This window comes from Bos javanicus, chromosome 25 (genome assembly GCF_032452875.1).
Source record: "Bos javanicus breed banteng chromosome 25, ARS-OSU_banteng_1.0, whole genome shotgun sequence".
Classification (NCBI taxonomy): Eukaryota; Metazoa; Chordata; class Mammalia; order Artiodactyla; family Bovidae; genus Bos; species Bos javanicus.
The window spans coordinates 7482040-7504479 of NC_083892.1; the positions used below are offsets into that span (position 1 = coordinate 7482040).

General features: G+C 49.4%; 2 protein-coding genes across 8 annotated transcripts in view; both read right to left on the reverse strand.

Moving 5' to 3' along the window:
* Nucleotides 1-6800, reverse strand: part of TMEM114 (transmembrane protein 114) — a 29559-nt gene extending 22759 nt beyond the window's left edge. Inside the window, exons 1-2 of one of the 2 annotated variants that reach the window (XM_061401069.1) lie at nucleotides 6182-6800; nucleotides 5787-5867 (exon numbers count right to left, since the gene is read on the reverse strand). In XM_061401069.1, coding sequence (XP_061257053.1) covers nucleotides 5787-5867; nucleotides 6182-6401 — 301 coding nt within the window. In that variant the 5' untranslated portion in view covers nucleotides 6402-6800. The remainder of the gene's footprint in view (nucleotides 1-5786; nucleotides 5868-6181) is intronic. The other variant, XM_061401068.1, reaches the window with a different exon arrangement.
* A 2619-nt stretch (nucleotides 6801-9419) lies between these two features.
* The window catches only part of LOC133238212 (serine/arginine repetitive matrix protein 1-like), a 30907-nt gene continuing 17886 nt past the window's right edge, over nucleotides 9420-22440 (reverse strand). For 2 of the 6 annotated variants that reach the window (XM_061401071.1, XM_061401070.1), the window contains one exon: nucleotides 9420-9656. In XM_061401071.1, the coding sequence (XP_061257055.1) occupies nucleotides 9498-9656 (159 nt within the window). In that variant the 3' untranslated portion in view covers nucleotides 9420-9497. Of the gene's footprint in view, nucleotides 9657-17047; nucleotides 17318-20040; nucleotides 20116-22440 lie in introns of those variants that run through there. The other 4 variants (XM_061401075.1, XM_061401073.1, XM_061401074.1 and 1 more) reach the window with 3 other exon arrangements.

Here is a 22440-nt window from a genome sequence, read left to right on the forward strand (position 1 = left end):
TGAGAAGCCTGAGGCTCAGGGAGGTAACATGACTTAACGCAGGAGAAGGAGACCGCAACTCCCCTCCTGTTTTGGGTAACCTAAGCTGGATGCTTTACCATCTCTGAGCGACTAAAACAACTATGCTGGAAGCTTTGCTTATATGACCTCATTTCATCTCAAAGCAGCCCACTTATTTTTTAAATTTATTTTTCATTGTAAGTGAAAAGTGAATTAGATCAGTCGTGTCCGACTCTCTGCGAGTCCATGGACTGTAGCCCACCAGGCTCCTCAGTCCATGGAATTCTCCAAGCAAGAGTACTGGAGTGGGTTGCCATGTAACATTAATTATTGCTGTACAGGAAAGTGACTCAGTTATCATATATATATGTTCTTTTTCATATTCTTTTCCATTATAGTTTATCACAGGATATGGAATATAGTTCCCTGTGCTATACAGCAGAACCTTGTTGTTTATAAAACAGCCCATTTATGGAAGCAGATGACTAGCCAGAAGTTACAGAACTGGTCAGGGGGACCTTATCTATGATGAGGTGGACCCCACCCCATCTTGTTGAGAGAGGCACATGACTCAGCCTGACCAATCAGCACACTCCTTGCCCTCGGCCATACTGATTGGCTCAGTCCTAGGCATGTGATCCGATCTGAGCCAAAGAGAGACCTACCAGGAGTTGCAGAATGATTGGGCAACAGTCTCCTATTTTGGTTGCTGAGACTGGAGAGGATTTAGTTGAAAGCAGAATCTAGAGGCAAAGCCCAGAGAGAAGAAGAAAGAAATTGTGCTTAACTCTTTAGGTCCTGGGGGGCTTGAGCTTTTCAGCTCCATGGACCAGGAATTCCGTGTTTTGTTTTAACTAGTATGATTTGGGAGCTTTCCCGGTGGCTCAGAGATAAAGAATCTGCCTGCAACACAGGAGCTGCAGGAGATGCGAGTTCGATCCCTGGGTGGGGAAGATCCCTGGAGGAGGGCATGGCAACCCCCTCCAGTATTCTTGCCTGGAGAATCCCATGGACAGAGGAGCCTGGTGGGGTACAATACATAGGATCACAAAGAGTCAGACACAACTGAAGCGACTTAGCATGCACGCACAGTATGATTTGAGTTTCCATCACTTTCAAAAGGCTGATACAGCTAGCCTGGGTGGCTCTAAACTGTGGCTCTTTTATCTAAACTGTGCTGGGACTTTCCTGGCAGTCCAGTGGTTGAGACACTGAGCCTCCAATGCAAAGGGCGAAGGTTCAATCCCTGGTCAGGGAACTAATATCCCACATGCCATGCAGCGGGACCAAGAAAATATTTTTAAAATATAAAAGTAATAATAATAAACTGTGCTGAATTTGAAGACTGCCTCTCTGCCAAAAAAAAAAAAATCCCAGTCCCTAGCCAGGGAACCAAACCCTTGACATCCCCAGGGCTAATCAAGAAGATAAAATATCCAAGCAAGGTGGAGTTTTACTGGGTACAGAAGCAAGCTGCCCGCATGGGTTTTCTTGGAGGAAAAATCAATTGTTCTTCCCATCCACCCTCAGGAGGGACTCTGTCTGGAAGGCTGCCTCACAGAGCATGCAGCTTGTCACTTGGCCTCTGTCCTCTGTGACTCTTCTGCAGGTCCAGAAAGGAACACGGGCTCTTTGTGCAATAAAAGAACTTGGCCAACATTCAAAACTCTTTCTGGGGATAAAGAGATTCTGGGAAAAAGCTGTCTCTGGGGGTGATTTTCAGTGAGCACAAGGTCTGAAGGGCCAGCCTCCTCTCTGATGATACAATAGTAGTAAGAGCAGCTAACACTCAGGGTACACTTACAGGGCCAGACACTGCGTGAGGCTCTGGAAATACACTCTCTCGTTTCACCCTCGACTGTTCTTATGAGGAGAGATGAGAGTTATTTTCAATTTGCCTATGAGGGAACTGAGACTCAGAGAGGCAGAGGAATTTGCCCAAAACCATCATGTACGGATGTGAGAGTTGGACCATAAAGCAGGCTGAGCACCGAAGAATCGATGCTTTCAAATTGTGGTGCTGGAGAGGACTCCTGAGAGTCCCTTGGACAGCAAGGAGATGAAACCAGGCGATTCTAAAGGAAATCAACCCTGATTATTCATTGGAAGGACTGACGCTGAAGCTGAAGCTCCACTGCTTTGACCACCTGATGTGAAGAGCTGACTCACTGGAAAAGACCCTGATGCTGGGAGAGATTGAGGGCAGGAGGAGAAGGGGTGACAGAGAATGAGATGGTTAGATGCCATCCCCGAGTCAATGGACATGAGTTTGAGCAAACTCTGGGAGATACCGAAGGACAGGGAAGCCTGGCGTGGTGCAGGCCATGAAGTCACAAAGAGTCAACATGACTGAGCGACCAAACAGCAACAACATGCCTGGCTGGTGGTGAAGCTGGGGCTTAGACCTGGGGCAGAGGGTGAACAGAGGCGCAGACTGTGGACATGGGTTTTGCCTGTTTCTCAAAACCCTGGACCACGCAGGGCTGCTGCATTATCAAGCTTCACGAAGAGGCCAGACCAGTGCTGACTGGTTAGCCATCCAGTGTACCCACTGATGTGATAAGTAGGCTGAAGGCCAGCATGCAGCCCAGCAAAGGGCCACAGATGTGACTGCGTCTAAAAGAGGCGGGAAGGAACGGTACAGAGGACTAGTGTTTACTGACCACTTAGTGCGTGTCTAGCACGTTTACATCAAGTCATTCTTTGATGCAACAGGGAGATCACACAACAACAGGCACTAAGCCAGGTGCCAGGTCAGGTCCATCTTTTCAATCAGCTAGTTCGTGGAATCCTGACCCCACACCCCTTTCGGGTTTTGTTATCTTGTTTGGATAAATATGGAAGCTGAGGCTCAGAGAGGTTAAGATACCAACCCCGGGATCACAGAGGGGTCCTGGGAAAGGTCTAAGCTGGGCTTTGACTTCCAGCCCTCAGTTTATGGGCAAAAATTCTAGATTATTCTCTCCCCGCCCCCCACCATGGGAAAGCCCTCTTGTTTATTTGATTAAACAAATAAACATAAATAAGCTGGGGCTTCCCTGCTGGTCCAGAGGCTAAGACTCTGCACTCCCAATGCAGGGGGCCGGTGTTCAATCCCTGGTTAGATCCAGGGTTAGATCCCATGGAACTAGATCCCACACGCCACAACTAAAAAGATCCCTCGTGCCACAACAAAGACCCAAATCCTGTGTGTTGCGACTAAGACCAGGCACAGCCAAATAAATACATTTTTAAGTTTTAAATAAATAAATAAGTTGCATAGGCACAATTTTCACATGCAAAGGGACACCCAACTTTGTTTTAAGGCTGTAGTAACTGATACAGCATCTCCTGGTTACATTCTCCAGCCTTCTCTGTGGACCAGAGTGATCCATTCAGAAGCCTGCTAGCTAACACGTAACAGGAGTTTTGGAATGGGAATTCCTGATGATGCTTGAAATGCTCTGAGAATACCCAGAGGTCCTCCTGGTGCAACTTGGAGCTGAGGACAGAGTTCGTGAGATCCCTTCCTTTCCTCCATGCCCACCCACCTCACTTTCCAAGCACCTAGCGGATATTCCCTTCAGGGGGACTTCACGCAGTAGTGTGCAGGTGGTGGTTTAGTCGCTATGTCATGTCTGACTCTTGTGACTGCAGGGACCGTAGCCTGCCAGGTGACTGCAGGGACCGTAGCCTGCCAGGCTCCTCTGTCCATGGAATTCTCCAGGCAAGAATATTGGAGTGGGCTGCCATTTCTTTCTCCAGGGCATCTTCCCGACCCAGGAAGCGAACCTGGGTCTCCCGCATTACAGGCACGTTCTTTACCAACTGGGCTACAAGGGCAGCCCGTGGGGTGCTGGAGTTGGATTATATCAGAGTTGTTCTATCGCTAAGTCTTGTCCTACTCTTTGTGACCCCAGGGTCTGGAGCACACCAGGCTCCTCTGTCCTCCACCATCTCCCAGAGTTTGCTCCAATTCACGTCCACTGAATCAGTCAACTGTTAAGTTTTCAGGAATATGCGGAACCAGTGGACGTCATGTTGACAGCTTGAATTGACCGCAGTGGGAATATTTATTCCACAGAGGTTGGCAAATGCCACAAATCAAGATGCTCCCCTCCTCCAGAGAGCCAATTATTAAGCATTTTCCAGCACACCAGTGGACTTCAGAGAAGCAGTCTGGTTCACTCATGTACTTATTTATTCATTCAACAAACATGGATTGAGTTTCACCTCTAAAAAATAGTTTACATTCACTCTCATACCTGCTCAGCCAACCTTGGCTCATGGGCTACTCTGTGCCAAGGCTGTGTGTGCTAAATCACTTCAGTCATGTCCGACTCTGCAACCCTATGGACTGTAGCCCACCCAGCTCCTCTGTCCATGAGATTCTCCAGCCAAGAGTACTGGAGTGGGTTGTCATGCCCTCCTCCAGGGGATCTTCCCCACCCAGGGATCAAACCTGCATCTCCTGTATTGGCAAGCAGGTTCTTTACCGCTAGCGCCACCTGGGAAGCCCAGGCTCTGTGCTAAATACTAAATATTCTGTGCTAAATTCCAGCTGTGGCAAGAGAGACATGGTCCCTGCTGGCATGGAGCTTGTTTAGTGAGGGGGTCAGCTTTTAACTCTAAAAATGTCACACAGCCTGTACTGTGAGTAGGAACTGACTAAGTCAAGCTGGCAGGATGGGAGCAGGGAGACTCCGAGTGGAGGCAATGGCGTGTGCAAAGTCTCTGTGGCGGGAGGAAATGTGCCACCTTCCAGGAACTGGTGCCAACACAGCCGGAGAGGAAAGAGCAAAGGGGAGAGTGGAGCTGAAGAGGGGCCCTGGCAGCCCTAGTGGGCCATGCCAGGGACTTGTCTTTATTCTAAGAGTCCCATCCCCAACCCTCAGTAAGTCTATCAAAAGCTGCCCATACTTGTCAAGGTCTATGGAACTCAGCTCTCATTTCCTCATCATTTCCTTTGTATGGCACCTCTCTCTCTAGGAGTGTTTCCTCTTTGGAAAAGTAAAGATTAAGATGGAGACAAGAACTTTGCAGGAAGGCTGTGAGGATTAAATGAAGGCTGAAATGGAGTTCAGCTCCAGGTCTGGCCGCTGGTGAACTGAACTATGGCTCTGATTTTCCCTCTTCCCTCCAGTGTTTATTCAGCCCCTTTGCTTTCCCAAATTCTGTCCTCAAATCCTGCCGGCTTTTCTGACTTCGGAGCACCGTGCCAGGCACTGGGAAGTCAGCCAGGAACAACAGACACAAGGCCCCTGGGGATGGGGAGCTGTCCTTTGCCTCCTGGTTTTCCTCTCTTGGATCGTTCAGCCAATATTTACTGCATCCTTGGTGCTGCCAAGCGCTTGTCCTCAACAGCGAGGATGCAGCGACGGCTGACCATGGGGTGTGCCAGTCAGCTCCCCAGGCTGGTTAAGGTGTCTCCTCGGGCTCCGAGTCACCCTCCCCCGTGCTGCTTGCCACTCTGAAATGGAACTGCGCACTTCCCCCTCGGTGTCGCCAGCTAGCCTCTGAGCCCCGAGCGCTGGGCCTGGGGCTTGGAGCTCAGCACCCCGCTGCCCCGCGCACCGAAAGCCTGCAGCCAACGTTTGTCGAATGAATCCCCAACCACACAACTTCACCCGTGGAGCCAGAGGGTCCCACCTCCTTCTCCTATACCCCTTCCCCTGCTCCTGCCCGTGTCAGAGGCCACCTCGGTGGCCCTCTCCTCTGCAGGGCCCCCGCCCCCAGTTTGAATAAAAGCTCCCAAACTGGCGTCCAGCCCCGGGTTCCGCCCCCCGTCTCACCCTCCCCGGACTCACTGAGAAGTTGCCGGCTCGAGTCGCTGACGGTCACGTTCTCCTGCCAGAAGGGGTTCATCAGCGGCGCGCACGGGCTCTGGACTGGGTGGGGCAGAGGAATCGGTGGGCGTAGGGGCTGCGGGGCGGGGGGGGGGGGGGTCCCCGGGGGTTCAGACCCAGCCCGCGCCTTCGTCCCCACGTCCCTCCTGGATGTCCCACCCGGGGGGTGTAGGGTCGCGGAGCAGCGGTGGGCTGAGCCGGGCACCTCTTTATAGGGGTGATGGCAGCCCCAGGACCCTGGGCCACCTCCCGTCCGGCCCCGGACCTCGCGTTTCGCGGGCTCCGGGGCTTGAAAGCCGAGTGCGCGCCAAGCAACAGGTCCGGCCACCGCCCGGGCTCCCCGGGTGCCCCCTTACCCCGGCAGGTCCGCCAGAGGCCGGAGTGCGAGCTCAGAGGCTCGAGCTGGCTGCGGTTGTTGGCCCCCGCCGGGCCCCGCGCCCCTGGGCCGCCCCGCTCCAGGCGCTCGGTGTCGATGATGTACCAGAAGTCGGTGCCGATGGCCGCCGCCAGGAGCACGAAGCTGAGCGCCCCGGTCAGCGCCGCCGCGCCGGCCAGCGCGCCCAGGTGCACCCGCATCGCCGAGCCGCGACCCCGGCCGCCGCCCACAGTTGCCAGCGCCAGAAGCTCGCGCGCCCCGGTTCTAAGAGCCAGAACTGGTCCTCGGGACCTCGATCCCTCCCTCCGCCACTGGCTCCGCCCCTCAGCCCCTCACCTGCAGGCTGGGACCTGCACCGCCTCCCCGCTCAGACCCCATCACGATCTAAAACCCCACCTCGATTAACACTTGCAGCCCAGCACACCCTTTCGCTCCCGCTCCTCAACTGCTCGAAGACCCTCCTCCCACCTATCCGCTCCTGCACTCCCCACGCATCCCAGCTGTTCCCCGCTCTGCCGGGCCTCTGCGTTCCTCCCAGCCCTGCCCCGCGACCCCACCGCCCACCCCCAACTCAGGGAGTCTGCCCTCCGACGCCCTTCACGCAGCTCTGGGCTCAGTGGACGCGTGCTCCTCCTCTGTGCACAGCGCCCAGGCGCCCCGCACAGAGAAAAGGGCAGGGTGGTGCGGGGCAGAGGGCGGTCTTCCCACAGAGGGGGTGAGGGGGTGGGGTAGGGGCGGGGGGATTAGGAAGGACAGCTAGCACCTGTCCTGTTTCCAGGTCATCCTCAATAGCCTCTCCCTCCAGCTTCAACCACCCTTTCTCCAAAATCTTCCCTTTCAGTTGATTTTTCTAGGCTCGCTACAGAGAAAAAAGATCAGTTTTTTTACATAAAAATTCTTTAACGGATAACCAAAAGGTCCAACTGCATAGTAAGGGGAACTATATTCAGTATCCTATGATAAACCACAATGAAAAATAATTAAAGAAGAATGTGTGTGTATGTGTGTGTGTGTGTGTATGTAACTGAATCATTTTGCTGTAGAGCAGAAATTAAGAAAACATTGTACGTGGAAGCAACAGATGAATGGATAAAGAAGTTTGGTATATATATGTATAATGGAATATTACTTAGTCATGAAAAGGAATGCATTTGAGTCAGTTCTAATGAGGTGGATGAACCTAGAGCCTATAATACAGAGTGAAGTAAGTCAGGGAGAAAAACAAATATCGTACATTAATGCATACATATGGACTCTAGAAAGATGGTTCTGATGAACCTGTTTGCAAGGCAGCAGCGTCCATGGGGGTGGCAAAGAGTTGGACAGACTGAGTGACTAACTCTTAGTGGAGACACAGAGAACAGACTTGGACACAGCTGGGCAAGGAGAGGGTGGGACGAATTGAGAGAGTAGCATGGAAACATATATTAATACATTTCCAAATGCAAAATTAGAAAGCCAGTGGAAATTTGCTCTGTGATGCAGGGAGCTCAAATCCTGTGCTCTGTGACAACCTCGAGGGGTGGGATGGGGTGGGAGGTGGGAGGGAGGTTCATGAGGGAGGGGACATATGTGTCCCTGTGGTTAATCCATGTTGATGTATGGTAGGAACCAATGCAATATTGTAAAGTGACTAGACTCCAATTAGAAATAAATAAAAATTTTAAAAGACCACATTGTAAATCAACTGTCCATCAATAAAAGTCTGGTTTCTAGTCTAGGCTCCTGGTCAGTTTTGAAAAGAGTAAGTGAAATGTTGTAATTTACATTTTTTAAAATCTCACTCTTCCTCCCGATTTTATTGTGGAGCAGAGACTGTCGGGAGACAGCACAGGAAGCAAGGAAGCCAGTTAGGAGCAACTTAACAACAGAAGCACAAGAGATGTTTGGATGGTCAGGCCACGGTGGTGGCAGCCAGGAGTAGGTAGAGAAGTGAATAGATTATCTTTTTAACTGAGAGGGGTTGACTTGATAGGATGTGGTGATAGACTAAGGCTGACAACTACTCTTTCCCTTGTTTAATTCTGTCTTACCAACACCATCCTTCTCTTCATCACTAGCGTCCTCATCTCCATCAGCAGCAGCAGCACCCTGAACAGAGCCATCACCAGCAAGAACACATGCTCCCCTTGATTTTACCACCCCATTCTGCTCTAGGACCCCTTCAACCACCATCTGAGTAAGACTGATATCTCCCGTTACCATCCCCTTCGTTATCCCAGGTGGCACAGTGGTAAAGAATCCACCTGCCAATGAAGGAGAGGCATGAGACGCAGGTTTGAGCCCTGGGTCGGGAGCATCCCCTGGAGAAGGAAGTGGCAATCTGCTCCAGTATTCTTGCTTGGAAAATCCCACGGACAGAGGAGCCTGGTGGGCTACAGTCCATGGAGTCGCAGAGTTGGCCATGATTGAGCATGAACGCATGCAAATAACCATCCCCACTAAAGAGTTCGCCTTCCACTCTATCATGTTACTATCGTTATCTTCAATTACACCATCATCCAAACAGTCCTCAACTGTTCCATCGACATTTGGGAGCCTAACTGAAGGTACAATTCAATGAGGTGGGTCCCAGGACCCCCTAATAACGTCTTTAAGTTTTAATTCTTCTCTCTCCATTCCTCTACATCTCTCCGTTGTTTGTCCTCTCCTGGCTTCGTTCTTACTCAGATTCTCATTGGTTGGAACCCCAGGAGCTACTTTTTTCATCACTTAGCAATCCCAACAAAAAAAAACAAATGTCTTTCTCAGTGGTGCAAATCAGATTTCCAGGATTCCCATCTCTGACCCAGTCTCTAGGAATGACAGGAGTAGGAGGCACCACCTGGCCAAGCCTGGATCAGTCACCCCCCTGCTCCTGAAACCAAGGGAGAGTGAATCAGTCCCATCATCATCATTTGAGTTAAGAGGCGTCCTGGCTGCCAGATGCAGCAAATAAAGGTGCCCCGTTAGTTACATCTGAGGCCTTCCCAGGGGCACTAGAGGTAAAGAATCCACCTGCCAATGCAGGAGACTTAAGAGATGCAGGTTCGATCTCTGAGTCAGGAAGATGCCCTGGAGGAGCCCTGGAGGAGGAAATGACAACCCACTCTGTAGTATTCTTGCCTGGAGAATCCTCCAGACAGAGGAGCCTGGCGGGTTGCAGTCCATGGGGCCACAAAGAGTCAGACACAGCTGAGCACACACACACACACACACATACACACACACACACAGAGTTACATTTGAATTTCAGATGAATAATAAAGTTTTAGTATAAATATGCTCCATGCAGTATGTGGGAGATACTTATATTTTTATATTGTCTTTGGACTTCCCTGGTGGTCCAGTGGTAAAGAATCCACCTGCCGATGCAGGGGACACAGGTTCGATCCCTGGTCCAGGAAGATCCCACATGCCGTGGGGCAACCAAGCCTGAGAGCCACGACTGCTGAAGCCTGCACGCCCTGGAGCCTCTGCGTCACAAGAGAAGGCACCGCCGTGAGAAGCCCACGCCCTGCAACTAGAGGGTAGCTGCAGCCACCACAATTAGAGAAAGCCCATGCTCAGTAACAAAGACTCAGTGAAGCCATTAATTATTTTAAAAAGAAAATTAAACTGTTGTTGCTGTTTAATCTGAAGTTCAAACTTAACTGAGCATCCTGTCTTTTCCCTGGCAAACGTGGCTGGCTCCCCAAGGGACAGTGAAAGTCACTCAGTCATGTCCAATTCTTTGCAACCCCGTGGACTACACAGTCCATGGGATTCTCCAGGCCAGAATACTGGAGTGTCCCCAAAGGACAACCAAGGCGCTATGACCACAGCCAGGAGAAGGGGCAGTGGCAGGGTGGATGATACCCCCTCCGCCTGGTGCAGGCACTTTCCTTCACTGGGTCCCACGTCCCTCATCCCCATAAGGAGACCTTCTTCCATGCCCCGTTGCAAAGACAACCTTGTAGGCTTTGATCATTCTATTTTTTCCTGAGGATTTTGATAGAATCTACCTGAATCATGCTCAGTCGCTGTAAAATGAACAGAAAGTAATGTTTTTCAATGAATCTGGGGCAGGGGAGGGGGCACATCAAACAACGGATGCTGTGACTACTCAGCCGGTCAACTGAAGAGGCAGGATAAAACCGGAAGGCTTCCAAGGCAGAAACCAAACAAAGCACCACCTTTAGGATTAAAGCCACACGCTGAACCCCGAGCTGGTAGAGAAGGGCTTTGCACAGGGGTTCAGGAGGCTGGTCTTGAGTCTTAAATCTGCGTGAGCCCCGAGAAGTTGCCTCTCTGAGCTTCAGTTTGTGTTGTTGTTGTTTTTTTCCCAGCTGTAAAAAGCAGGTAATTGTACCCACCAGTCCCAGGAGGGCACTACGAGGGTGTCAGGATGGTGGGTGTAAAAGTACTTTGTGACCAGGTTTCCAGTTAAGAATCCACCTGCCAACCCAGGGGACACAGGTTGAATGCCTGGTCTGGGAAGATCTCACCTGCCTCGGGGTAACCAACACAACCACTAAAGCCCGTGCACCCTAGAGCCCGTGCTCCGCAACGAGAGAAGCCACTGCAACGAGAAACGGGCGCACCGCAGCCAGAGGGTAGCCCCTGTCGCCGCAACTAGAGAAAGCCCACGAAGCGACGAAAACCCAGTGTGGCCGAAAATGAAGGAACGAGAAAAAGAAAGTCTGTTTTTAAAATTTTTTTAAAAAGTACTTTGTGACTTAGGCAGACTCATGCCAATATTATTATTAGAAGAAGTGAGAGACACTTTGAGAAGCGGGGAGGAGTGCGTTTCAGAGATGCAAGGAACAAATATTTAAAAGAAAGAGAAGGGAAGGAGGGAGGAAGTCAGGATCCTGGAAAGAAGGGTTTCCTTTCATTATGAAGCGTCGAGTGTCATGGGAAAGCCGATGTTTTTTTAATCGGTGAGCTCTGGATTTGTACAAGTGTGTAGCCCTGAGGCCCTGCCAGCCTCGCCAGCCTCACACACCTGGACCTCGAACACATGAGGTTCGTTCCTGCCTGAGGCTTCGCACATGCTGTTCCCTTTAACTGAAATACTCTTATCCCCACTTTTTAAAAAATATCTCAACTGAAAAATTACCTCTTTGGAAGTGAAAGTGTTAGTCGCTCAGCTGCGTCTAGCTCTTTGCCACGCCATGGATTGTAGCCCGCCAGGCTTCTCTGTCCATGGAAATCTCCAGGCAAGAATACTGGAGTGGGCTGCCATTCCCTTCTCCAGGGGATCTTCCCGACCCAGGGACTGAACCCAACTCTCCTGCATTGCAGGCAGATTCTTTACCATCTGAGCCACCGGGGAAACCTCCTCTTTGGAAAGGGCTTACCTAATCCCCAACTTAGGTTAAAAGCTCTCAGGATATGATGATTTATGATGATTCAGGTAGGGTTAATGCCCATCATAGCTCCTTAGGCTCTCAACCACTTAGTGCATTTCTACAGCACCCACTACACACACCTGTGTCTTTCCATGTATGGACTTCTCTCCCCAGGTGAGAAGACTGATATTGATGGAGGATGAAGACCCCTAGAACACCAAGCATGAAAGAAGTTGGAAGATAAACAGCCTCAGCTATTCCCTCCTTCAGGGAGGGAAAAGCTCTGAGGCCTGTCCTACTCCACCCCCTCGAGTTTCCCAGTGGGAGTGAACCCCAGCCGCCCACGGCAGCGAAGTCTTCAATTGATAGCCTTCCTTCTTCATCTTAATTCCCTACTCTTGTACCAGTGTGTCCTAGGATCACCCACCCCAATAAAATCGCTAGTCTTAAATCCTTATCTCAGAGTCTACTTCAAAAGAAACCCACACTAAAACACATGATATCTTGGCAACAACACTGTCCCCATAGTAATTAACGGTTTTTGAGCAATGAAGTTGTTTTCTACCATCTGTTCCTTTGGACATTCAGACAGGATGGTCGATACTATAGGATGGCTCATCCAACACCAATCTGACCCATCTGCCCCTTCACTTTTCTAGGTACCTTCTAGCCAGTGGTGGCCACGTGACAGACATAATCCTAACCAATGACTTAGAAGCAGAGTCTGTTGGGAAACAAAAAAAAGACCAGGCCCTGGGAGGAGAAGGCTTTTGATCCACTTGGGATAAAGATGTAATGTCTGGAAGTACAACAGCCATCTTGCAACCATGAGGCTAAACCTCCTAGTGAGTGGCAAAAACAAAAGATACAGAGTCTGAGGCTCTGATAGCATCACTGAACAGCTGCCCCATCCTTGAATTGCCTACCTCAGGAATTCTTATTAGAAGGTAAAACTAAGCCCCCATTTGTTTAAGCCACCCTCTCAGGATTGTCTGTGTTTGCAGATGAATTCCTTGTGAACCTCTGCAGACACAATGGTGTTGGTCCTATCCCAAGCACATCTCTGGCTTTTAGGTTAGTGCATGATACACAGTAGATGTGTAACAAAGATTTATTGATTCAATAAATGAAAAGTCTTCCCAAAAGTCTCTTCTTGCAAGCACAGGGCTTATTTTGCGTGGCAAACTCATAAGGAACCAACTCCAAGTTATAGCCAAGATATTGGTACGGTTATTAAGATCACCATACTAGAAGGAAATGGCCTCTGTCTATTAAGTCTCATGAGGTCATGATGTTGTTAGGAGTCATTTGACTCCATGGACCTGACCTGTGCATAACCGTTTAAGTTTAAAGCCTCCACTTTAAAGCTTCCACTTAAAGTTTAAAGTCCCTAGAAACTTCTGGAGGGGCTGGCTGCCACTCTTCAAATCCTATATGATGTAATTAATTTTGAATGAAAAGGGATCAGTAATGCACTGGTCTAATTTTCCAAACACATGTCTGGCATGATACCAAGAGATGAAGGCTAAGCAGCCCTTTTTTCGTTTCAGGGAATCTCTTCCCAAATTGGAATAAAAATCCCTCAGCCAGAGAGAAACCGCTGCTAGGAGCAATGTGGTAGGGAAAGAGCTAGAACCATGAGCCAGTGCACCTGGATTCTAGCACCACCACGAGCCTGCTGAGAGATCTGGACTGGTTGCTTCCCCTGTCTGAGCCTCAGTTTCCTCATCTGTAAAAGGGGCTAGCACAAGTGCTCTTCTGGGACTCTATTCCTGCAACAGCTTATATGCGGCATCGCTACAATGTGGAAGGCATCACCATGCACGCATGCATGCTTGTGTGCTCGCTCAGTCCTGTCTGACTCTTTGCAACCCCATGGACTGTAGCCCACCAGGCTCCTCTGTCCATGAGATTTCCCAGGCAAGAATACTAGAGTGGGTTAACATTTCCTTCTCCAGGGGATCTTCCTGACCCGGGGATTGAACCCAAGTCCCTTGCATCTTCTGCACTGGCAAGTGGGTTATTTACCACTGTGCTAGCTGGGAAGCCCATGTATATAAGCAACCCTCTCCAGTATTCTTGCTGGGAAATCCCATGGACAGAGGAGCCTGGCAGGTTATAATCTACGGGGTTGCAAAGAGTTGGGCATGACTTAGCAATTAAACCACAAGTAGGTATACAAATTTGTAAAAGCCAGACTTGCCTAGGCTTGAACAAAAGGAATTTTCCAAGCAATAATACATTTTAGGCATTCTAAAGCTGAACTGCAGGACACCTGGCTATACTTTCCAGCCTGTTCTCCAGACCAACACCTAACATGCGACGTAGGGGGAAGAAACTGGGTAGCTGATGTCCACAGGCACGCCAGGCCACTTGCCCCTGCAGTTCCTCATCACTGAGACAGAAATAGTAGGTTAGCTAGAAGCTTCAACAGTTCAGCTAAGGGGACTTCCCTGGCAGTCCAAGGCTTTTCCATCCAATGCAGGGGGTGCAGGTCCGATTCCCTGGTCTGGAAGCTAAGATTCCCACATGCCTCATGGCCAAAAAAACCCCAAACCATAAAACAGAAGCAATATGGTAACAAATTCAATAAAGACTTGACTGAAGATCCTATGTGACTCAACTGGGACCCAGTGCAACCTAATAAATAAATATTTCCAAAAATAAAGCAAGCAGGGGACTTCCCTGGTGGTAACTCAGCTGGTAAAGAATCCACCTATTCAATAAAGACAATGATCCACACACACACAAAAAAAAGTCTTTAAAAAAATAATAATAATAAAGTGAGCACATTCAGGGACTTCCCTGGTGGTCCATCGGCTAAGACTCCACATTCCCAATACAGGGTTACATCCCTGTTCAGGTGACTAGACTTTACATACTGCCACGAAGACCGAAGATCCCACGTGACTCAACTAAGACCAGTGCAACCTAATAAATAAATATTTCCGAAAAAAAAAAAAAAGCAAGCAGGGGACTTCCCTGGTGGTAGCTCAGCTGGTAAGGAATCCACTTGCAATGCAGGAGACCCCAGTTCGATTCCTGGGCCAGGAAGATCCACTGGAGAAGGGATAGGCTACCCACTACAGTATTCTTGGGCTTCCCTTGTGGCTCGGCTGGTAAAGAATCTGCCCGCAATGCGGGAGATCTGGGTTCAATCCCTGGGTTGGGAAGATCCCCTGGAGAAGGGAAAGGCTACCCACTCCAGTGTTCTAGCCTGGAGAATTCCATGGACTGTATACGGAGCGACTTTCACTTTCACTTTCCCGGGTGGTAGAGTGGATAAGAATCCGTCTTGCAATGCTGTGCGCACGGGTTCGAGCCCACGTTCGGGAAGATCTCACATACCGCAGAGCAGCTAAAGTCCATGGGCCACAACTACTGAGCCTGCGCTGTAGACAGCCCACCAGCCACAACTACTGGGACCACGTGCTGCCAACTGCTGAAGCCCACAGGCCGAGAGACTGTGCCCTGCGGCAGGCGGAGCCCCTGCAGCGAGAAGCCGCGCGCAAGGAAGAGCGGCCCCCTTGCTCACCGCCGCTGAAGCGAGTCCGTGCACGGGAATGAAGACCCGGCGCAAACAAAATTAATTAATTTTTTTTTAGGTAAGAACAATTCTCTTTTCTCCCTCCCTCCTTCCATTCTTCCCTCTGGCCCTGGGGTTTTGTTGAGAAACACCTTTCCATTGTTAAGAAATCTCTCTTTTCTACAACAACCTAGGGAAATGAGGTGTCTAGACACAGGCCAGACGAGCCTGGCCTTACCCAACCTCCGCCACGACTTAAAGTCTGAATAGAATCCCCCAGAGAATGTGTAGGCAGGGACTCCTGGGATGGGCTGGACCGGGGAGGTGTGGAAATGTTCAATATAAAAACCGTGTGTAACTTTTATCACATGCATAGCTCTGAGAAGATATTTAACTAGTTCTTCCTGAAATAACACAGGTAAAAACATTTAGCTGGAGCCTTACCCATAGTAAGCGCTCATGATATATAAGACCTATATATATTATTAGAGTTTTAATCATGCTACATGCAGCATTTTCTCTTCAACTGTCATTACATCATTCAGTTGGACATCATTTGCAAACATATAAACCTCAATCTGCACCTTGCACTAGATAGAAAAATTAATTCCAAAGGGCTCATAGGCCTAAGTGCAAAAACTAAAGCTATAAAACTACTGGGGACTTCCCTGGTGGTCCAGTGGTTGAGAACCCACCTTCCAATGCAGGGGATGTGGGTTTGACCCCTGGTTGGGGAACTAAGATCTCACACGCCACAGGGCAACTACTGAACCCACGTCCTGCGACGAGGGTCTTGAGTGCTGCAACCGAGCCCCGACACAGCCAAAAATAAATGAATGTTAAAAAAAAATAGAGGACATAAGAAGAAATCCTTGTGGCCTTGGAGTAAGCAAGATTTCCTAGGCAAACACAAAGAACACAATTCACAAAAGAAAGAAGTGATGGCCCCCAGTGAGCCCACCTTCATGTAATTCCCGTCTTTGTGACTGTGAGTGAGACATGGGACGTGTGTCTAAACAGCAGCATGCAGCAATGGCAGCAGGATGTCATTTCTGTGGTTATAAGAGACTGTGATGATCTTGCTGGCATGCTTTCTCCGTTTGCCTTCTCAACCTGCACACTTCATGTTGCAAAGGCCAACATGGCCAGCAGCTATACATGGCCCTCCAGCTAGTGAGGAAATGAGACCTTTAGCAAACAGCTCTGGAGGAATTCAGTCCTGCCAACAACCCGAGTGAGCTTGGAATCAGATCCTATCTCAGTGGAGCTTTCAAATGAGACCCCAGCCCCAGCCAACAGCTTGACTGTAGGCTTAGGAAAGACTGAAGCAGGACTTCCCTGGTGGTCCAGTGGTTGAGAATCCACCTGTCAATGCAGGGGACATGGGTTCAACCCCTGGTCTGGGAAGATGCCACATGCCACAGGGCAACTAAAGCCATGCATGACATTCACTGAGCCCAAGCTCCAGAGCCCATGTGCCCTGGAGCCTGTGCCCTGGAAGAAGAGGAGCCAATGCAATAAGAAGCCTGCGCCCTGCAACTAGAGAGTAGCCCTCACTCACTGCAACTAGAGGAAGCCCGAGTGCAACAAAGACCTAGCACAGCTAAAATAAATTAAAAGAAAAAAAAAGACTAAAGCAGAGGCCCTAACCTATCTACGCCTGGCCTCCTGATCCACAGAAATGGTGAGATAATAGAGATGTGCTCTTTAAGCCATTAAATCGGTGGTGATTTGTTACATGGCAACAGATAACTAATACAATTGGCAGGTTTCTGAAGAGCAATCAGGGGCTTTGTGTTGAGGACCTTAACAAGGGCATACTCCTGATCCTGAATTTCCACTTTGAGAAATAGAGAAGCAATTGCTCCAAAAGGTACATTCAAAGATGCTCATCACAGAGTTCCCCAGTCTGAGAAAAGTATCTGATGTTTCATGAGGACCTGCTGTTACAGAGTCCAGGCTCACTCTGCTTGCTACATGACAGGCCAATTAACCAAGAGACGAGGTGTTGAGGCAAGGAAAATGACTTTATTCAGAAAGCCTGCTGACCGGGAAGATGGAAGACTAATGTCTCCAAATAACCATCTTACAGGGTCTGGATGCCATTCATCTTGCAAATGTCTCCTAGAATGGCCAGTCTCAGGGAGGGGATGTGTTGATTTCTTCCTTCCTGTAGCCATCCGCAGGTGGGTGGGGTCCCAAACAAAGGCATTTTGGTTTAACCTTCAGGCAGAGGGGCAGGGTTCCCTGAGGCAGGCTGTTATGTATGGACAGTATACTTTTAGAGAACAGAAGCAAATGTTAAAGTAAAAGAGACAGCTCCAACATAGAGTCAGTTCTTCTCTGTAACACTACTACGATATGCCAGGCACTCCATATGTTTTACTTACTTAAGTCTCCCAACAATCTTATTCTTACAACATTATACCTACTTTGAAAGTGAAAGTGTTAGTCACTCAGTTGTGTCCGACTCTTTGTGACGCCATGGACTGTAGCCCACCAGGCTCCTCTGTCCATGGAATTCTCCAGGCAAGAATACTGGAGTGGGTAGCCATTCCCTTCTCCAGGGGATCTTCCCAACCCAAGGATCGAACCTGGGTCTCCTGCACTGTAGGCAGATTCTTTACTGTCTGAATAACCAAGTCAGAACACACCTAGTTTACATACTAGCAAATTAAGTCTCCAAGAGAGGAAGCGACTTACCAGAAACAAATCAGATAATGTTCATCAAATTCTTAGCACTGTGTCTGGCCAAAGGGTAAGTGCTCAATAAATCTCACACTGTTTATCCTTATTCAGTTTCAAGTTGCAGAAACCTAACTTAAAGAAGTCTAAACTCAGGGCTTTCCTGGTGGTCCAGTGGCTAAGACTCCAAGCTCCCAATGCAGGGGACCTGGGTTTAACCCCTGGTTGGGGAACTAGATCCCATTTGCCACAGCTAAGACCTGGCACAACCAAAGTAATTAATTAAAATAAATATTTAAAAATATTTTTTTTTAAAATAAGAATCTAAGCTCAAAAGAGCTCATATAATTGGGGAGGTCTGGGTGGTTAGCTCCAGCCATGGCTGTATCCAGGAGCTGGAAGGATCTCTATCAGCAGGACTCTGTCTTTACCAATCTATGAGCTCTGCTTGCTTCTGTTTTTCAGGCTCTGTCCACATGCTTCCTCCTGGTCTGGCAACCCTAGGAGAACAAAAGCATCCATCTCCCCAAATCCACAGGTTAATCTGAAAGGAGAATCTGATTGGCCTGATTATATCACCAGGAGGCTGGCACTCTATGACTGGCCATCCTGGGTCTCATGACCATCTTCCAGGGACAGGAGTGTCATGGTTAACAGTCCCACCCAGAACCCAGGTCCACAGAGTGATTTAAGGAAGGCATGTTGGGGACAGAGTGAGCACAGCTACCTCCATTTAGCAATTATGACTCCAGCATGGATACTGAGGGAAGACGGGTCAGAACACCACCACCCTGCTTTGGGCCTCACGTCCTTCCCATTATGTACGCCTCATCTCCCACCTCCCCACTTTAACCTTTTCACACTTCACACTGTCGGCTGGCCTGAAAAACACCTCCTCTGCCTGACAGTATGCAGTGAAGAAGCGGCTCATAAAAGAGCCTTGGTGAAGGGAAGCTGACTGGACGCAAAGGTCACAGCAGGTGGGGTTGACGTGCCCGCTGGTCCTTGCACATCGGGGCTCCAGGGCTACGAGCATTGTCAGCGAGCTCAGGAGAGGGTCTCTAGAAGGCTGAGGGTCTTCTCCGTGTCCCTGCTGTTGTTGTTTAGTCACCAGTCCTGTCCGACTCTTTGCGACCCCATGGACTACAGCCCCACAGGCTCCTCTGTCCCTAGGATTCTCCAGGCAAGAATACTGGAGTGGGTTGCCATTTCCTTCTCCAGGGGATCTTGCAGATCCAGGAATCGAACTCAAGTCTTTTGGGTCTCCTGCATTGGCAGGTAGATTGATGACTGCTGAGCCACCAGAGAAGCCCTTTCCATGTCCCTACCCAGATGATTAACAAAACTATCACAAATCAGCAAACATTTACTGAGTGCTTGCTGTGTCCCAGGCCCTGTGAGAAATATTGTACCCACACTGACTCCATCCTCGCAAAAACCCTATGAGGAATGTGCTAGCATTATTCCCACTTTACAGATAGAGAAACTGAGGCACACAGAGGAAGCGATGCAATTTGCCCAGAACCAACACTCCTAACCCTGCAATCCTGCTGCAAAGAGAAGTGAGATGTTCAGAGCCCACTAGAAAGACCACCATATCCCCCAGAAAGCTCTACTTTAAGTCAGGAATATTTTCATAGGCATTACCAATGATGCTCCTTTCTGACTCTTGACGGGGGGCCAAGGGGAGGGGGTTCCCTGTCTGACCCTGGACACCATGTCCTAACACATGATTGTAGGTAAGGAAGATGCTGAATGGGATGCTTGCTCCTTGGAAGAAAAGCTATGACAAACCGAGACAGCGGATTAAAAAGCAGAAACCACTTTGCTGACAAAAGCCTGCATAGTCAAAGCCATGGTTTTTCCAGTAGTATGGATGTGAGAGTTGGACCATAAAGAAAGCTGAGCGCCGAAGAACTGATGCTTTCAAATTGTGGTGTTGGGGAAGGCTCTTGAGAGTCCGTTGGACAGCAAGGAGATCAGACCAGTCCATCCTGAAGGAAATCAACCATGAATATTCACCGGAAGGACTGATGCTGATGCTGAAGCTCCAATACTTTGGCCACCTAACGTGGAGAGATGACTCAATGGAAAATATCCTGACACTGGAGAAGATTGAGGGCAGGAGGAGAAGGGGGCAACAGAGAATGGGATGATTGGATGGCATCACTGAGTCAATGGACATGAGTTTGAGCAAACTCTGGGAGATAGTGAAGGACAGGGAAGCCTAGCGTGCTGCCGTCCATGGGATCGCAAAAAGTCGGACACAACTGAACGACTGAACAACAACAGAATCTGCAGTAAACTCAAAGGCACCTTGCTCTCTGCTCGCCAAGACACTTCATGGCAGAAGGGCTTCTGGGGCTGTGATGAGAGTTCCTTAGTGGAGATCTAGATGAAAATGTTGTAGAAAAAAACAGAAATGAGTGAACAGCCTTTGGCATATGCCAGCCAAACAGGCCTGTAGGAGCTAAACACTGTTGGCCGCTGCTGCTGCTAAGTGGCTTTAGTCGTGCAGTCTTTAGCTATCGCTACTAATGAAGGCTTGCAGCTAGACTTGTCCTTCACAAAACTAAACAAAGCTAATTATTCTCAGACACCATGTGAACTGTGCTCTGCACCTGGCATTGTTCACCTCCTACACTCTCTGGCAGCATTCTGCATTTCAAAAAGAAGGTCAAGGGCCGATAACTTCAGGGACACTAGACCCAGCTGCTCAGCCACCTGATGCCAGCTTTGGCAGTAAATTTGCAGAAGAAAAGAAATGCAAGAGCTTCATTCCCAGAAGCCCCGGATATAAAACCTCTCCCTACTTCCCACCGAGAGGGGCACAGTTCTTGAGGCCCTAGCCTCCTCTAGTCCCTCTTTGCCTGGCAAAGAATAAAGCTACTCTTTGCTCATCCCCCTGAACCTCTGCCTCCCTTTTGCTTTCAGGCGTAAGTGCACAGCGGGCCAAGATTTTGGCAGCAAACCCTGCTGTTGTTGTATCATGTGAGAAGCCACAAAGGTAAAAGAGTGGGCTTGGCTGTTTGCCAATAAAATGTGCCCATAAAACGTTATTCACAAAAGCCAGGCTGGATTTGGCCTGAGACCAGAGTTCTATGTGAACTGTTCAGGGACTGAAGAGAGACAAATGTATTTATTGAGCAAATACTATAAACCATGGACCAAACTGGGCCGTTTCCTTGAATCCCTGGAACCACTCTGTCATGTGGGGCGCTACTTATCCCCATTTTACAGATGGAAGAAACTGAGGCTCTGGGACATAACTTGCCCACATTCACATAGCTTGTTAGCAAAAGAGGACTTGAATCCAAGACTTCAAAGCCTGGGCCTTGGGGCCCACGTGGCCCTGCCTCCCCTGGGGATGGCTGTTGATTCTGAAACCATGTACAAGCCCCCGTGTCCTTGTCTTTTGAAGTAAAGTGCTGACTCGAGAGTTAATGACTGGGAAACATGAAAAGGTAAGGAACAAAGACTTGCTGTTGGGGCTGGGGCACTGGTAACAATTTAGACTACAATGCTGCCTCTTAGCCGAATCACAGAACTCCCAGTTCCCCGAAAGCTACAGATAAAGGCCTGACACACATTCCTGAGTTGCTTTTGCAGGAAGCTGACCCCCTCCAGATGGAAACTGCTGACCACAAGAACACAGACCCTAGACTGGTTGCAACCAGAAGGCTGATGAGGCTTGAAGCTTCGCCTTGATGCCAACCAATCTGAGAGATGTCCACAGGCTGATCACACCCTTCTCCTTGAATGCTACAAAACTCCTCACTCCCCACTCCAGGGTAGGTCACAGGGTCTTCAGGGCTTTAGCCCGCTGTGGCCCCCTTTGCCAGCCAAAGCAATGAAAGCTACTCTTAGAATTCTACTACACCCAAAATTCTTGTCTCCACGTTTATTTTTTTTAACTATTATTTATTTTTGGCTGTGCTGGGTCTTCATTGCTGAGTATGGGCTTTCTCTAGTTGCAGTGAGTTAGGGCTACTTTTCATTGCAGCGCACAGGCTTCTCACTGCAGTGACTTCCCTTTGTTGCGGAGCATGGGCTCTGGGGCACATAGACTTCAGTAGTTGAGGCTCTTAGGATTTACATCATGGGCTCTGCAGTTGTGGCTTACAGGCTCAGCTGCCCCAAAGTATGTGGAATCTTCCAGGACCAGGGATCGAACCCGCGTCTCCTGCACTGACAGGTGAATTCTTTACCACTGAGCCACCAGGAAACTCCCTGTCTCTGAGTTTCTATTTTGGCACCGGGGAACAGAGGCTAAGTTTGGGCAACAGTTCCCATACCCAGGTCCCTTGTGGGTGCCCCCCTCCTCACAGCATCCCAGCCTCTGGATCCATCTTAATCCCAGACAACGTGCAGCACCTCCTGCTTACCTTCCTGCCAGCCCACCTTCCAGGAACCACCCCCGCCTCCCTGACTCTCTTGTTCTTTCCTTCTCCACTGAGCTCAGCGCTGCCCTGAACTGCAACACATTTTCTCAACTGAGAACGAAGAAATCGAAATTTTTGTTTTTGCGCAGAAGCTGCCCTTTTCAACCGTGGCTAAAATTCCCCCACAGAACAGGAAGAATAGCCATGGTCACACCAAACGTCAATACTTATTGAGCTGGCACCACGGCCAGAAGCTGGCTGGAGAGAGGAGGGGCAGACCACAGTGCAGCCACCTCTAGGAGCTGACAGAAGGAAGCCCAGGGCCCCCTGCGGG